This window comes from Haliotis rubra, unplaced genomic scaffold (assembly GCF_003918875.1).
Source record: "Haliotis rubra isolate DU_JTF1 unplaced genomic scaffold, ASM391887v1 Scf2351, whole genome shotgun sequence".
NCBI lineage: Eukaryota > Metazoa > Mollusca > Gastropoda > Lepetellida > Haliotidae > Haliotis > Haliotis rubra.
This window is the reverse complement of record NW_025766394.1, coordinates 23970-42809: the sequence shown is the minus strand read 5'-3', so window position 1 is coordinate 42809 and position 18840 is coordinate 23970. Positions and strand designations below refer to the sequence as shown.

Sequence of the window (18840 nt, the reverse complement as noted above, 5' to 3'; positions counted from 1 at the left end):
AAACTGGGATACAAATGTCATGTGTCAAATTCAAGTCAGCGTGTCTGACCAATCTGATCCTGTTAGTCACCTCTTACGACAAGCATGGGTTAATGGAAGATCATTTCTAAATTAACTGTATCCATATATCGTAATCCCGAATCCTTGCTACTCGAACCTCTAAATGCCTCTCAAAGAAGTTTGTGTGTGACATTTACATCACAGAACACATCAAAGTCACTGAAATCAGACATAAATATTAACACAAAACACTAAAATTAGAATAGAATTATCAAACTAAAAAGTCCCTTGCAAACTTTTTGCTTTAACCAACACACTTTTGCCTTTAGGTTGTAACTAAATACATCTAAAAAGTTCATCTCTGTATGAAAATTCAGAACTGAAAGGATAACTATTTGTTGAAAATAGAAAGATGAACTCAAACGTTTGTATCCGGCGTTGTTGTCTAAGGTGACTTCTTTTTCTTCTGTGATTGGTAAATTTCATTCATTTGATCGCATTTCATTTTCACCCATGCTCCCCAGGGCAGTTAACTCACTTTCAGCATTACATTTATTTATCTCTTACCTTCACAAAGGTAGCGATGTTCATTAGCAACCTCTAGTGCACCACTACTCTTCAATATCCACACAGACAGTTTATTTCAACACTTCAGACTCAAGGCCCCTGGTACGAATGCAGATAACAAATTAACATTTGCCATGTGATTCACATATTAAAATTTGATCCCTTTTTTACACTATAAGACAAAATATCATAGATGTCAACTGGGCTTTTCCTTGCCCATTCGTCAGGTAAATGTTTACACATTTCTAAATGCAAACACATTTTTTAAATAATACAGAAACAGCAACTCGATTATCAGGGTGTTTAAATACAAACTGTCCCGATCCACAAAACGTTCGTAGTAATACTACTACACTCGTAAGCCTATGATATACCACAGTGTTACGACAGGTCGTAAAGTTACTAACTTTTTGTGGATCGGGACCCGGCACCACTGGGGGAAATTTATACCTTAAACTCGAATAGTTTTCACACATTAATAAGACATGATATTCGCCCACTCCTTCTAATAAAAGGAGAGTTTGTACAAATAGCGTCAATGATATCACTATTTTGGGACCTGCGACATACATTTACATTAAAATTATGCAGAGAAATTCTGAATTTACAATAAGCTCTTTCTAAAAACTTAACGATTAAACACGTTACATAATATCCTTCCGTTTAAAACAATGGTTTCAACCTTACTATAATTACTGAGATAGAGCGATGAACAAATATCACAGTGCCATTGTTGACAAAATATATCCCCTTCAAAATTTGTTTAAATGAAAATAGAAGCAATTTGAATCCCCTACATCTTGAGATATCTATACATATGAAACGCCGGTTACAAATACTAAATTCCTAACACCTGAAACCCAAATATTCTTGCCTTTATCATCAAGAGTCTTTAGCATTATATATAACACTGATGTAGATATCTATCTGAGACATTCTTAGAAACTTAATCCAATGCTTAAATTACCCTTTAATTGGCTGTCTACAAAAATGGGACCAGTTTCACCAAGGATTGCCTTATTAGAAGCAAACTTACCAACACCTTAAAAAATGTTTAAAATATGAAGTAAGGGACCTTTTCCATCACAAGATAATACTTAGCACCCCATATTTCAGAGTCATTTAGGATAACAGGCACAATATTTTCTTCAAAAAATGGAACTCGCTGTGAGGAAGGATACAAATCTGTTTATTCTTGAATAAATTATAAAGGGGGCATAATGGATGTGTTTGCCTGGGTAGCGAATTACTTACATGCTGCAGACCACGTCAGTATAGAAGAAACATAACACCTATATATATTTGTAATAAGTAACTACATTTAAGGAAGATGAACCTAAGAAACCATTCTAATTTTTTTGCAAAACCCAATAATTTCTAAAACCATAACATTGGTTTTGCTAAGATTTACTGCTACTCCCATTGGGTACAATAGGATCCTATCTATGAAGAGACGCAGATCTTGCAAATTTATCACTTTCATAAACTTAGACAAACCTCTGAAACATTGATTTGGCCAACAGGATTTCTGGCACAAATAAGGAACGATTCTCTACAGAACGAATTGTGGCGTACATTAGACGGCCACTCATGGCCAGTAAGCTTGTACTTGCCATTACAAAGATGTAATGACTAACAAGCTAAGGAGCCATCGAATATGAATATTACATTTAAATAATTGCCTTAGGCAGATCACATTACGATTTTACAAAGCGACTGACATGTTCCAAAGAACTTTAAACGTTGGGCGAGCGCTACTGAGAACGGCATTGTAATGAGGAAGAAAAATATAAACGTTGAGCTTTCTAGCCCAAGTCATCAGGTCATCATATATGGAAGAAACCATGTAAGAGTGGTCGGCGAAGATAGAAGCAGAACGGAAAATGTCTATAATACGAAGAACGTTTACGTATGTTACTGAACTTGTGATAGTCACAATATGACTGATAAGCTGCCGATGTGAAATTAATTTTACACACATATCCATTATACCGAGGGAGGACGCGCGTTGCCAAATCGTCTCATACGTCACGGTTCTTTGTACAGGGTTGCAATCGTTTAGACTGACCAGGATCCCTTGATACTGGGTTCGAATCTCAGGTTGATCCTGATAATGATTCCTGGTTTGTCAGCACTGTGCCAGTGCCAGAAGGCTTCACGACAAATGGTCTTCTTGGGTTCCTTCAACAAGAAGCTGAAACACTCTTATACAAATAGGGTCTTCATAATACAAACGTTTAAGCAAGGCATGATGACACAGAACTTGTCTTTTGACACAATTAACGTGTATTCTATCTGTCTCGTGTACATCAAATCAATTACAACCCTGACTGAAGTTACCCCTTAGACCCTATTTTCAGAATCACGTTATTCCTTTCAATGAATGTTAAGTTTTAACCACAGAATCTAGATCAGTTGGCTCAAAATACCGGTCCCACCGCTCCATTGTGACACCCTCTTGTCCTTCATTGTTGTGTTACATTATTCCGATTCCTCTCCACACTTATATTGTTCTTATTCAAATATATTTGAAGCACTTATATTTAAATGTTTATTTCAATTCTCTCTACCGTGTGCCGACTCCAATATTTCTGACGACAATGGAATGTACAACATATCTGCAGATGGCCTTGTGTATTGCAATGTGGAATTTGATTTCTTTCATGACAAAACACAGTCACCATAGACAGTGCCACTTCAATATACAACTCTGTCTGAAAATTGCCTAAGTGTTTGAGAGACCAATAGCAATTTCGAATTCACTGGGACATAGTATTGGATTGTCTCCATTCCTCAAGTGGTGCAGAACAGGAACGGTAGTGTGTGAACTGCTGCAGAATGGATGGTCAACAATATGTCATTTGTGTCACTGTTTCGCAGTTTTTAAAAATATTTCTGAAGAGAAATCGTTAATATCTCAATCCAGTCCAAATAGATAGCATAAAAACAACAACACATATAAATAATAAAAAAGAAATAACTACAGTAAGAAGGGTTCATTGTACGACAACTTTGTTGACATGTATATCATGCGTTCTGATTAACTATGGGATCCAGGATTCGAAACCCCTGTCATAGATACCTTTGTCGCAGTGACAAATGGGCCACACTCCTAGGTTTATAATAGATATCCCATCATCTGGACATGTCGTTTACAAGTAGACAATTGAATGATGATGCCACAGGTAACCAGAGAAAGTGACTCATATTTCTGTACATTGAGATCCATACATAGAGATTCAGAGTGAATAAGACCTCTCCACAAGACTATAAGAGTAGGAATGACTTCCAATTTTCATTAGTCCACTTCTCCTTTATCCTGTATTTCACAAATTCTGGGCTATCATCGTTTCCTCTTATGGAAATTTCAAAGGCTGCTAGACGTATTGTATATTCCGAAACGTTCTTTATAAGAATACCAGCTTTCGATACCTGTGTGAAAGCTTCATTTCAGACAGTTCAGATATGGGCAGTGATAAAAATGATGTGCTATTCAATTCTCAATTTTAACTTTGTACCATTAGTTTCCATATCATTTTAAAAGGTGAACACATTCCTCATGGATAAAAGAGAAATGAATGGCCTGTAAGTTGTTTACTAACGTGAATAATTAAATATTTTGACAGAACTGTTCTTGATCTTCGCTGAGATTGCAAAGGGGTCTTCCTGAACCAATAAAACCCTTCTATATTCTAAGTAGTTGTCCAGAACTTAGATGAACCATTGCTTAAATATAATGCAATACCGTCTTGTTTCTACAGCATATCTCATGCCCCAACCCGAATTTAAGCCTTGATTACTGACACAGGGGTTCGAGTGGCGAAAACCAATTGTATTATATACAACTCTGTGGGAATGAACATTGAAGCTTATGACCACTGACCACAGACTGGGGGCCAAGGTTCAAGTGAGAAATATTTCACTCAAGAATGGATGGATGGATGGATGGATGGATGGATGGGTGGGTGGGTGGGTGGGTGGGTGGATGGATGGATGGATGGATGGATGGATGACTGACATTTTCATCTGTGTGCTCAGTAACCGGTATTTCACCTACAGAAAGAGAGACAGCATTTCATCTTCTGGGAAGTAATTCTATTTGTACAGATACATTGACGTGAAAAGATCTAAAAGTTTGAAAAGAACTGATTCTTGTTGTACACATAGTGTTCTACAATGTAGAATTATATGGCAGTCATAGTCATAACAGTGTCTTTCACAGAGTTCAAATATTGCCAAAAGTGGCGTAAAACCTTATTCACTCACACTCACTCTGGCTCATGATGTATAATAACAACCATGAGTCTTTATCCAACGCTTTACATAGCGTCTGAAACGATGTACACTGTTAATAGTTTACATGAACCGTCTTAAACAACGCAGCAACTTGATGAAAAGGACAAAGAACAGTTTCTTGTCCGATAAAGCACAAATTTCATAAGCATGCGTTTATTACTAACTATCAAAAGCAGAGCATTTTCATTCCTGCCACTCGTCACAAGGACATACAAAAGCAAAGTCAATTGTTCACCTGAAAAGTCAATCTTGGGGATATAAAAAACTATCGCTGTACGCCGTGCAATGTTCCATCATCGCCAGCCTTTGTTTACAAAACAACATGATGCAGCTGAAATACTGCTGAAACAAATATCTGCTCATGATATAGTCACAATTATACAAATTGAGATTTCTTATGAATGTGGAAAGGGTTTTGTCGCTTCTATTTGATGTCTTATTTCCACAACTGTTGATATATTATCGAACTTGACTTCAAAGAGAGCGTCTTATCATGTCAAATTATTCGAAAATGTTGTTTGATCATGGTTACAACGTTCAATACCTCAGCAGAGCATTAAAATGTCGTATTGTAAAATGAAGGGACATGTCCAGAATCGACGTCTCAGCGATAAACATTATGTTCGGTGTCATTCCCTGTTTTAACTTCTGATAAACAACTGACTTGCCTTTGCATGTCCTACCCCACCTATGCTATTTAAAAATCGTGTCGCAAGATTATAACTGGATACACACTCGACTACATCTAGCGTGCATGTCAATGTTAATGTACGAGTCGTTATGCTTGGTTAATTATGTAAAATATGGTTCTGTGTGTCACGTGGTATGAAGGACTCCACTTTGATCACGAGATCACATATGATGAGCATTTGTTTTCATGTGGTGATGTGCAAGTTCCACAGTTATACATGCACATACATGTATTGTATTATTAAAAAATGAATGTGCATATATAGAAAACCGTTAAATAGTCGAGGAATGCTGTGGTCTCTTTGTGGACCATACAGGTCTAGCAACAATTTACATTGCAGGTACCTGAGATGAAACTCAATTGAAATATGAATATGACGATTTCTCATTTGTTTCCTCTTTGAAACTGAACATGTGAAATTGATAAATGTTTGTTGTATACACCACACGCCATTCTTTTCTTTCATGTATTGTTTTTGGCGCGTATGTATCATAAACTCCTGGTAAATAATAATTAGGAATCATCAACCAGAGACTTCATCAATTGTAAAGAACCTTCCATGTGGCAAATATCTTTGCGTCTGATTTCAGATCTGTGGCGAAGGTCTTAGTTAAGGGGCTCTGTAGTCACTGCGGCGAAGGTAAATAAATGCACCATGTGCAAAACCAATTCTCCCAGATTGTTACACTGATTTCAGCACGGCCCCTTTGGGGAGCTGCATTCGTCGCCTTACATGCGCATGCTACGTCGTTGGATAGCTGATCCTGAGCTACGCGGGGAATGTTTCTATGGAATCCGAGAAGGGATATTTTCGCCCTCACAAAAACAAACAAAAAAAGTGGCCAAATTAACTAAAGCGCGACATAGAGACAATGCGACAGTTTGGCCATTTGTCACATTGTCGCTATGTCGGCTTGTCGCGCTTTAAATCATATTTCATTATTCATTCAAAGGGTGACAGAGCTGATAATTTTCTAAGGTCAAAATATGTCACGCTGTCGCATTGTCGCCCTATCTGAGATGTCAAAAGAGTTTTTTAAATGCGCGACAGTGCGACAATATCCAAAGTTATGCACCACCCATGGCCTTTTATAAAGTCCAATTGTAAATTACAGCAGCCATGGCCCTAATATAGTGGGTACATGAACTTAAGGCACTTCACTGTCCAAAACAAAAATTAACCCCCAATTAATATTTCCAGTACAAGAAACAAAATTATTCCCCAAACCTGCGTTCAAACTTCCAGGACTACCATATATTATTCGACAAGACAGACCTCGGCCAATAAATATACATATACACATAACACAGACACAAACATATTCAACTCTAACTACATTAACACCATTATAAATCAATGTGATTCCCACCTTCGGACCAACCCCTCACAAAAAGCAGTCCCATGCTAAGTAGCATTCCACCTAAGAATCATGCAGAGGTGGATAAGTCCAAAATTTCATATTCACTTGAAATTTTGTCATTCTCTTTAGTTGGCCTTGTAAAATGTCATGTCACTCAGAAATTTTTCTGCTATCAATATTTTTCATAAATTAGCCACTAATTAAAATTCTACGAAATTGACCCAGAATAGCATGTGAAAATGTACGAAAATGCTATTTTTCCGTTGACAATATTGTTAAAACTATTCGTGCAGTCAGAATTCTTTTACTTTGTATTGAAAGAATACATATACAACTTTCACTTCAGTTATATTTTTTGAAGAGTTGATGAGGACCGCTCCATAGCAACGGTTGTCAAGGTAACGGGTATTTTAACCTATAACAGAATTACTCAAAATTGATGATTTTAGGGGCATTTGGCTCAGAATTTAATATATTGATATATATTTTCAAAATTTTGACAGCAAACAATTGGGTACATTTACCAACATAAATCAGCCATTTATTGAATATTGCTCAAGAAAGTATTATTTAAGTATTTAAGAGGACTGTTAGGATCATCATTTGCAAAAATAGCAGAGGAATTTGCAATGACAACCTAACTAAGAAGTGGACGTTTTGAAGAAAAATGCTAAGTATAGACCCTCTGTGCATGCTGTATACATTTAATGCTTTTGGGGGCCTAAATTACTAACAAATTACTTAAAAGCTAACCGATTTTCAAGTACTAAATCCTGTTATAGTTCTTTTTCTTAAGTACTTAAGTAAATTATGCTGAGTCATCAAAATTATTATTTTCAGGAAATGTGAGATTACCTTTCTCAAAATGGAAAATACAGTGAGAAAGTGAAGATGTCACATACTTACTTCTTCAGTGTTGGGGGCGGTGGGATAGCCTAATCGGTTAAAGCGTTGGCTCGTCACGCCAAAGACCCGGGTTCGAATCCCCACATGGGCACAATGTGTTAAGCCCATTTTCTGGTGTCCCCCCCGCCGTGATATTGCTGGAATATTGCTAAAAGCGGCGTAAAACCAAACACAGTCAATCAGTCAGTCTTCAGTGTTGGCTTTCTATTCTCTTTATTAAAGCATAAATGGAATATTCCTCATCACAAACATAACACAGACACCTTTGTTTGAAGTATGAACCATACTTTTAAGAATAATAAGAAGAGTAGGAGGAGGGGAAGAAGAAATGTTTATTTAATACAAATAATGCCCGGCCATAGGGCCATGAGACACTTTGATAATACATGTACTCTTAAAAATAAGGTATTACATGTACTCAAAAATACATTCATACTGGCATTCTTACATTTGTCATCCGCTCAAAGCTTTTCATTCATTCTCGATAGAGTGAGTGAGTGAGTTAGTGATAAAGTGAGTTAGTTGGTTAGTGTATTAGTGGGTTAGTGTATTAGTTAGTTAGTGTATTAGTCAGGTTAGTTGGTTGGTTAGTTGGTTGGTAAGTTAGTTAATTTAGTTACTAAGTTAAATAAATAGTTAAATAAATAAAAAAAATCCCTGTCAGTTTGCCATACATCCCATATATTATCGATTCATTATCTGTCATACTACCTTCCATACACCAATCCTACTCAGACAAACAACATATACATATACATTAACTAAAAACCATTCACACAAATCATGAACTCATTCAAACTCACATGTATCATTGTCAAACAGAATCGCTATCACCCATTCTTTCATACACTAACCCTACTCACACAAACAGCATTTGGCCATATATACTAAGCAGCAAAAGAAACGTCAGTTTGGAAGAATACAAGACAGTGGGAACACACGGAAGACCAATCAGTACTGATACAGTACGCCGACGTCTTAACATTGGGAACCTCCATTGCTGTAGACCTTACCATGGACCTATCCTCACCCCTCGTCATCGGCGTGAACGTCTACAGTTTGCCCTACAACACCAAAACTGGCGATACAGGCAATGGAGAACTGTTCTGTTCACAGATGAGAGTCGGTACTGCGTATCAACTGCAGATGGCAGAACAAGAATATGGCGACAATGTGGCCACCGTTACTCAGACCCATGTGTTAAGAAAGAGACTCATGGGGAGGTGCAAGCATCATGGTATGGGGAGGAATAGGCCTGAACCAGAGAGTGGGTTCTGTGGTGTCCAGAACCTTGGTCCAGGGAGAGGAGGCGGCATCACAGCAGTGCCCTACATAGACCAAGCTCTCAGTCATACCACTTTTCGCATGTCACCGGAACCACATTTTCCAGCATGATAATGCCCGGGCCCATACTTCCAGAGCTACACAGGACTTATTACAGCAGAACGGTGTCAATATTGTGCAGTGGCCAGCCCTTAGTCCTGATTTAAACCCATATATGAACATCTTTGGGATGAAATTCAGAGGAGACTACATAATGTCATACCAAGGCCGAACACAGCCTATTTATTGCATCAGGCCTTTCTCAGAGTGTGGTTCAAGGTGCCAATGGCCTTCATCAATCGATTAGATACTGAAGTCAAGAGTCTGAATGCACTGCAAACGTTCACATAATGTCTTGAAATTGTGCTCAGTTATTCACTGATGTGTCAAGATATTGTACACAAAACATGTTCTTGATCCGCTTATTATGTCCATTCCTGTAATGATTTGATTACAGTGCCTTTCTAATTTTCAATTCATACTGACGTTTTTAACTGCTGAGTATATTAACTATAAAACATTCTCAGTACTTATTTCAATCTGAAGATCGTATACTATATACATCAAATATTCACAATAGGATATTCACAATGCGGGTACACACATGTACAGAGCAAAGGCAAGGAAGGATCTAAAAAATACACACTTGAGTGAGGATACCATGGGATAAAGTTATTTACCAAATAGGACAATCATACATCTCCATGACATTTCATCTATGTGTTCAGTAACCGGTGTTTCACCTCAAGAAACGAGAGACAGCATTTCATCTTCTGGCAGTAATTCTACATGCCAAGACACATTGACATGAAAAAAGATCTATAAGTTTGGACAAGAGTTGATTCCTGTTGTACATATAATGTTCACAATGTAGAATTATATGGCAGAGTTTACAATATTTTGAAAATTGGCTCGAGAATTGATTTGTACACAAATTTGTATGATATCTCTATATTGTGGGTAAACATGTCTCACGCTGACTTGGGTATCCCATTGTACAGTTTCAGTTTCATTAACACAGTTAATAACTATTTCAAGATAGCCACTCACATATATATAAAATTGTTTAAGCCCTGTGGATTACTAAGGGAGTTTGCAGATTGTCGTGCGTTTTGACAATATGCGAGCAGTCTAGATTTGAAGGATAAATCAGAGGAAAGCATGCTGCCTCCATATTTGACACTACCACTTATTGCAATATCTGTTTCGCCAAATGTGAAAGGATAATAATCATGACCTGTCTTACATTTACGGATATAATGCAAGCACTCTTTGAACTATTATATGGCGACTGTGGACCTTTAGGAAAAGTTGAAGCAAGTGTAGTGTCATCAGCCAATAAGATACAGGGGATATCAATACCTTGTATATATGTGAATACCATTGCTTAAGGTTCAAAATTAACATATTACGTCATTGATAAAAAGTAGAAAAAAAAGCACAAGACTCTTCCTTGTCTGACACCATGCATGGTATATTCATTTGAGTTTAAGCCACAATATTGAACAAAAGCAGAACTTCTGTGTAGCTTTGGTATAGCAGCTGCCACATTTTGCCTTTTGTTCCTGTTTCTTTATAACTTTAAAAAGAGTACATTGTGCCATATGCAGTCGAGCGCCTTTTCCTTATCAATAAAAGCAGTATATACCTTTGAATCTCTGAAGAAATAGTAGGATAAACTTTTATTTAAAGTCTACACTGAAGTGGTCGCACCGTGTTCTTTTCTAAAGCCAACCAGAGCTTGTCTGGAAATGCTGGTATATACTCTTGCAACCTGGGTTTCTAATTTAGCGAGAAGTACTTTCTCAAAGAGTTTTCCAATACAAGATGTTACAGTTATTCCTCTATAGTTTTTAGGATCATGTTTTGATTTTTTTCCTTTATATATTGGAACAACTACGCCTTTTCTGATTGTGCTAGGGACATATACTGACTTTACAATAGAATAAAAGGGGCAGTTATTACATTTATGATGCTATCATTGCCATAGATTAGATGTTCGTTGTGAACATAATCTGGACCATTATTATTGACATTATTGGTGTGCCCCTGTACATAGTCTATTTCAATACATTTACACAAAACATTATCATCACATGATAAGTGTTCCAGGCTTAATATTATGTGTAAACTTTCTGTCAACTGATATTTTGAAGTTGTCAGATGATGAAGAGCAGTGAGGCTTAGCTAGATCAACAAAATAATCACCCAAGAGTTCACAAATATCCTCCGCTGTATTTGCACATTTGTCACCCAGTAATAGTTCTTTAACAACAGGACTTTGTCACCTCATTTTGTGAAATGACTTAAAGAAATATATATTGTCAAAGCCAAGTAATGAAATAAATATTTGAATCGAATAAGGTAGATAGCTTGAGGCAGCTAATACTCGTGAGAAGTGCTGCTACACTCAACTCTGTAATGTCATACTTGTGAAAGCGAGGGTTGACATGGAGTTGTTAGACTTACTCTGAGGCTCCCTTACCACGGAAAGATGTGCTGTGTAACATATAAGATTTGATCACATTCAATAGCCCTGACAGTTATCTGGTTAACTTTCTGACAATTCATTCAGCAAAACATCATTGTCAATGGCATCCAGTACAACAAACAAATCCTCATCATCTATTGCTTCAGTTTTCCTTTTGATTTTCTTGTTCGAAAGTCTTGAAAAGAATGACGTTATTTGATTGGGTCTTAACCACTCGGAATGGCTGAACATCTTGTTCCCTTCATCATCTCTTAATGTTTTCATGATGTATGACACCTCCAAAGGATCACTCTTTTTGTTTCTTTCACCTTCCATGAACTTGGCTTGAAGAAAGTCCTTCACCTTAGTGTTAAACCTAACACCCTTGCGTGCACTTCTCAAGGCCCACCCCATTTGCCTTGATCCATCTGCTTGTGATGTGCAACTACCTGTGGTTGTGCGGACCTTGTAGGTAATGACAACTTCATTGCAGAGACGGGCCCACTGTCGCTTTATGTTGTCATACGTTGACTCCTTCACAAGTTGACAGTTGTGGGTGCCAAGAGCAAGGTGATCTTCTGCATCCCTATAACAGGGAAAGGTGTTGGTACAACCCGGCTCTGGACAACAGTACACTGTATCAAGATCTGTTTGTGTAGGTTGTGGACGACTGATTTTACCTTCACATACTGTGGGTAAAGTAAAACCCTCAAGTGTCTTGCATCCTGATTGTTGAGACATTTGGAGTCCATTCCCAGCTTTTAGCAATTCATCATTTGAAATGAATTTTCCATCTCCAATGGCATAGGCTTTTCTCAGAAGTATTCCATTGTCTTGGAATACTACTTCATTGAAACAATTTATTTGTTTCAGTCTGTGAGACTTGACAATTTGTTTGTCAGTGTCCATTGTTACTACAGCAACTTGACATCCTGTAACACCTAAAATGATAAAATAAATACAATTCTATAATCTATAGTTTTGAAACAAAAAATAATGTATGTACTAAAACATACCATTTCTTGTAGCTTTTACTTTAAAAACTTTAAAACCAATTCCACGTATTTAGTCATTTAAACTTTACAGAATTTTACCACTACTGAAAATTACATTTAAGATGAGTGATTTGAGTGTGTTTTTTCTGAACAAGAATAACTTAATGTGAAAAATAAAATATGCCAACCAACATATTATTCAATATTTCAGTTTCCACGTAGGCTTATTTACAAAACAACAATCCATTGTAGAAAGTCTACACAAATGAAGGGTTTGTTCCAGTACCTGTTGTTGCATCAATTGCTGACTTCATGTCTGTTGCTGTAACAATGTCATTGCCTTCGGTAACCCATGTCCTCATCTTTCTCTTCATGTGGGCATTTTTTGAATCACAGTATGACTTACCAGCCTGGGGTTCCGAATAGCAGTATGTTTTCACGTTCAGACCTTTTGAAAATACAATAAATCAACTAAATTTTCAACGTTGTATATATACAATTATATTATATATAGCTTATAAGCTCACAAGATTCTCTTAACTCATTTAGTGTGGATATCAGACATGAATGCAAGATTCTAATTATCACGCAGAACATGTGAAACAAAGGTGGTTGCTTTAATGTAATGACATAACAGCAATTGTTAAAGCGTACTTTACCATTGAAAACAATGTAACAATGTGATCCATAATGCTGCGGAATTAAAACAGTTTGGCATAGTCATATGTATAGAAAGTATTTACTGCAATATCTTTAGACGTGAAAATTAATGGTAAATTTGCTACTTTAATTAATTTAAGTACATTATCTTCTTAAAATACTTTTCACTTACCAGTGCGTTTGCTAACCTCTGGAAGACAAAGCCACATGTGCCCACAGTGGTAGCAAGCAGCATTGTCAGAACGTAGGAACACTTCAGTGAGTTGTGGGAGTTGATCTTTTATGGTGTTGAACACATTTTCAATTATGGAGATGACACTAAACCAGTCTTGCTTGCCTCCATCAAAAACATGGGTAAAGGTTCTGTGCTACAATGAAATGTTGATTTCATTAATCCTAACTTTAAATGTGACATAGTTTCAATACGTTCTCATAGTTTGCATTTTCAAAAAGACATTATTTTACTTATTTTAGAATTGTTTACCTTTTAATTTTAAATATGATATCGATATATATATCAATACTCACACAGATTGTATCCTGTGCATCTCGGTAAATGCAGACAGTGACATGCCAGTTCTTTCCACGCTGCCCAAACCAGTCTGTCTGCTTCTCTCTGAACTTCAAGGGTAGAAATTTCATTGCCCAATCCATGAACAAGAATGCCTGGTTTTGTTTGAGATTTTGACGACAGTTAATACGAAATGTATCCTGGTTCACTGATCGCATTATGTGAGCCTTCCAATTTCTGATCTGCTGTAATGAATCTGATAATGATTTCCTTTGAATCTTCCTGCAGTTCTCCTTCTTCTATACTTGCTACAATGTTTGAGAATTTTTATTCAACATCTTCCAAAATCTGACATCTGTCACACTGCAGAGAATGCAAATGGTCACAGGATTTCTGCAATTCTGAGTCATTAGGATCACTGAGTCCGCAAGTAATACAATGGTCTGAACACATATCTGAATCCTGAACATGAATCTTGTAATCAGTTTTCATGTAGATACGACTTGATGAAAGTTGACCTTTTATATCTTTGAAAGCATCTCCTGATATAACTCCACACCTGTGCAGTCTGCACGCTAGATCTTGAAGTGCTTTATACCCCTCTTCTCTTTCAGCAGCAGTGTTGTCTAAACCATGGAGATTCTTCCTTTTAGATGCAGCACAGGCTTGCAAAATGTGAAAAAGGGTGGATTGGCAAAGTGGTGTAAAGTGAGTTTCCTCACACAAGGTTTCATACATCTTGACTATTTGAGAATGACATGAGGTTCTAACAACATCAGGAATGGTAATGTTTTCGCCTGAGTCCAACTCTATGTTTCTTGTCCCAAAAGATACAACTTGCATGAAACAAGGATCGAAAAAGAAATCCAATGCATGTTGCAATTTACCTTTTTCCATTCGATGACGTCGTCATTTGGACTTGTTGGGGAAAGATATTCCGTTTTGAGATTTTGACATCAACCTTGCTTGGTCAATTTTGTAGATGGTTAAACCTGGAATTTTCTTCATGAGATCAGATTGTTTTAAATCATTGGATACATTAGGATCACTGAGTCCGCAAGTAATACAATGGTCTGAACACATATCTGAATCCTGAACATGAATCTTGTAATCAGTTTTCATGTAGATACGACTTGATGAAAGTTGACCTTTTATATCTTTGAAAGCATCTCCTGATATAATTCCACACCTGTGCAGTCTGCACGCTAGATCTTGAAGTGCTTTTATACCCCTCTTCTCTTCAGCAGCAGTGTTGTCTAAAACCATGGAGATTCTTCCTTTTAGATGCAGCACAGGCTTGCAAAATGTGAATAAGGGTGGATTGGCAAAGTGGTGTAAAGTGAGTTTCACACAAGGTTTCATACATCTTGACTATTTGAGAATGACATGAGGTTCTAACAACATCAGGAATGGTAATGTTTTCGCTTGAGTCCAACTCTATGTTTCTTGTCCCAAAAGATACAACTTGCATGAAACAAGGATCGAAAAAGAAATCCAATGCATGTTGCAATTTACCTTTCTCCATTCGATGACGTCGTCGTTTGGACTTGTTGGGGAAAGATATTCCGTTTTGAGATTTTGACATCAACCTTGCTTGGTCAATTTTGTAGATGGTTAAACCTAGAATTTTCTTCATGAGATCAGATTGTTTTAAATCATTGGATACATTAGGATCACTGAGTCCGCAAGTAATACAATGGTCTGAACACATATCTGAATCCTGAACATGAATCTTGTAATCAGTTTTCATGTAGATACGACTTGATGAAAGTTGACCTTTTATATCTTTGAAAGCATCTCCTGATATAATTCCACACCTGTGCAGTCTGCACGCTAGATCTTGAAGTGCTTTATACCCCTCTTCTCTTTCAGCAGCAGTGTTGTCTAAACCATGGAGATTCTTCCTTTTTAGATGCAGCACAGGCTTGCAAAATGTGAATAAGGGTGGATTGGCAAAGTGGTGTAAAGTGAGTTTCCTCACACAAGGTTTCATACATCTTGACTATTTGAGAATGACATGAGGTTCTAACAAACATCAGGAATGGTAATGTTTTCGCCTGAGTCCAACTCTATGTTTCTTGTCCCAAAAAGATACAACTTGCATGAAACAAGGATCGAAAAAGAAATCCAATGCATGTTGCAATTTACCTTTGTCCATTCGATGACGTCGTCGTTTGGACTTGTTGGGGAAAGATATTCCGTTTTGAGATTTTGACATCAACCTTGCTTGGTCAATTTTGTAGATGGTTAAACCTGAATTTTCTTCATGAGATCAGATTGTTTTAAATCATTGGATACATTAGGATCACTGAGTCCGCAAGTAATACAATGGTCTGAACACATATCTGAATCCTGAACATGAATCTTGTAATCAGTTTTCATGTAGATACGACTTGATGAAAGTTGACCTTTTATATCTTTGAAAGCATCTCCTGATATAATTCCACACCTGTGCAGTCTGCACGCTAGATCTTGAAGTGCTTTATACCCCTCTTCTCTTTCAGCAGCAGTGTTGTCTAAACCATGGAGATTCTTCCTTTAGATGCAGCACAGGCTTGCAAAATGTGAATAAGGGTGGATTGGCAAAGTGGTGTAAAGTGAGTTTCCTCACACACAAGGTTTCATACATCTTGACTATTTGAGAATGACATGAGGTTCTAACAACATCAGGAATGGTAATGTTTTCGCCTGAGTCCAACTCTATGTTTCTTGTCCCAAAGATACAACTTGCATGAAACAAGGATCGAAAAAAGAAATCCAGTGCATGTTGCAATTTACCTTTGTCCATTCGATGACGTCGTCGTTTGGACTTGTTGGGGAAAGATATTCCGTTTTGAGATTTTGACATCAACCTTGCTTGGGTCAATTTTGTAGATGGTTAAACCTGAATTTTCTTCATGAGGATCAGATTGTTTTAAATCATTGGATACATTAGGATCACTGAGTCCGCAAGTAATACAATACAATGGTCTGAACACATATCTGAATCCTGAACATGAATCTTGTAATCAGTTTTCATGTAGATACGACTTGATGAAAGTTGACCTTTATATCTTTGAAAGCATCTCCTGATATAATTCCACACCTGTGCAGTCTGCACGCTAGATCTTGAAGTGCTTTATACCCCTCTTCTCTTTCAGCAGCAGTGTTGTCTAAACCATGGAGATTCTTCCTTTTAGATGCAGCACAGGCTTGCAAAATGTGAATAAGGGTGGATTGGCAAAGTGGTGTAAAGTGAGTTTCCTCACACAAGGTTTCATACATCTTGACTATTTGAGAATGACATGAGGTTCTAACAACATCAGGAATGGTAATGTTTTCGCCTGAGTCCAACTCTATGTTTCTTGTCCCAAAAGATACAACTTGCATGAAACAAGGATCGAAAAAGAAATCCAATGCATGTTGCAATTTTACCTTTGTCCATTCGATGACGTCGTCGTTTGGACTTGTTGGGGAAAGATATTCCGTTTTGAGATTTTGACATCAACCTTGCTTGGTCAATTTTGTAGATGGTTAAACCTGGAATTTTCTTCATGAGATCAGATTGTTTTAAATCATTGGATACATTAGGATCACTGGAGTCCGCAAGTAATACAATGGTCTGAACACATATCTGAATCCTGAACATGAATCTTGTAATCAGTTTTCATGTAGATACGACTTGATGAAAGTTGACCTTTTATATCTTTGAAAGCATCTCCTGATATAATTCCACACCTGTGCAGTCTGCACGCTAGATCTTGAAGTGCTTTATACCCCTCTTCTCTTTCAGCAGCAGTGTTGTCTAAACCATGGAGATTCTTCCTTTTAGATGCAGCACAGGCTTGCAAAATGTGAATAAGGGTGGATTGGCAAAGTGGTGTAAAGTGAGTTTCCTCACACAAGGTTTCATACATCTTGACTATTTGAGAATGACATGAGGTTCTAACAACATCAGGAATGGTAATGTTTTCGCCTGAGTCCAACTCTATGTTTCTTGTCCCAAAAGATACAACTTGCATGAAAAAAGGATCGAAAAAGAAATCCAATGCATGTTTGCAATTTACCTTTGTCCATTCGATGACGTCGTCGTTTGGACTTGTTGGGGAAAGATATTCCGTTTTGAGATTTTGACATCAACCTTGCTTGGTCAATTTTGTAGATGGTTAAACCTGGAATTTTCTTCATGAGATCAGATTGTTTTAAATCATTGGATACAGTGGCCAATATTTGGGCTCTCAAATTATTGTCTGTGGTTTCTGATGATATAGGTCTATCAAGGTGTCATGGTCAGCTGAAGAGGTTCTATCAGGAGGATCTTCTGTGATCATTTTTTTTCAGTCGACTGGATTGTCCTGGTGCAATCATATCTAAAGACAGCATCAACAGCCTCATTTGCTTTTCTTTGTAATAATTTACTGTGCTTTCGTTACTGAAGAAATATCTCTTTGTAGGCATGCTCGTATTGGGCTGGATGATCCTCTTGTCAATGTTTCTAGGGTATGATTCACATCATTCAAACTCAAATCCTTGTCGTAACTCCAATTTGAGATTTGTGATGGTTGAGAGTCTTGACTGTAAGTACTCTGAAAAAGATATACATGCATAGTTACATGTAAATTAACAGGTGTTATTCGGGATTAAATAATGTAAGTCTTACATATTCATATTACAATATTATTTGTTTGATAAAACAAGAGTCACCATAGGATGACATATATCGCAGTGGTGGTTCAACATAAATCATAGGATATATCTTTCAATGAGAATGGAATTCATTTATGGAATCATGTTCTAAGTCCAACTTGTAACCATGGAAAAAATACATTAAAATATTAATTTCACAATCTCACAAAATATTACAAGGCACCAGTTCAGAACATGGTTAATGCATATGTATAAAGATAAAGATATGTCCCCACTTGATGCACGTGACATAGAGAGAGCACATCGTTTAGGTAAGAGCTCAAATAAGACAAGACCTATAATAATAATAATAATGTGTCCATTTATATAGCGCCAAACTCCACACTAGGTATGCTCATAGCGCCAACAATCAAGGCCATTATTACCCCCGGATA

The 18840-nt window shown here is 37.1% G+C and overlaps 1 protein-coding gene across 1 annotated transcript; it reads right to left on the bottom strand.

The window, feature by feature from the left end:
* Positions 1-11359: 11359 nt before the first annotated feature.
* Positions 11360-13918, bottom strand: LOC124278361. Its single transcript, XM_046714085.1, has 4 exons — positions 13798-13918; positions 13442-13637; positions 12896-13057; positions 11360-12555 (listed from the first exon to the last, which is right to left on the bottom strand). Exons 1-4 carry the CDS (start codon positions 13909-13911, stop codon positions 11696-11698), a joined length of 1332 nt encoding a protein of 443 aa, XP_046570041.1. The 5' UTR covers positions 13912-13918; the 3' UTR covers positions 11360-11695.
* Between the last annotated feature and the right edge of the window lie 4922 nt (positions 13919-18840).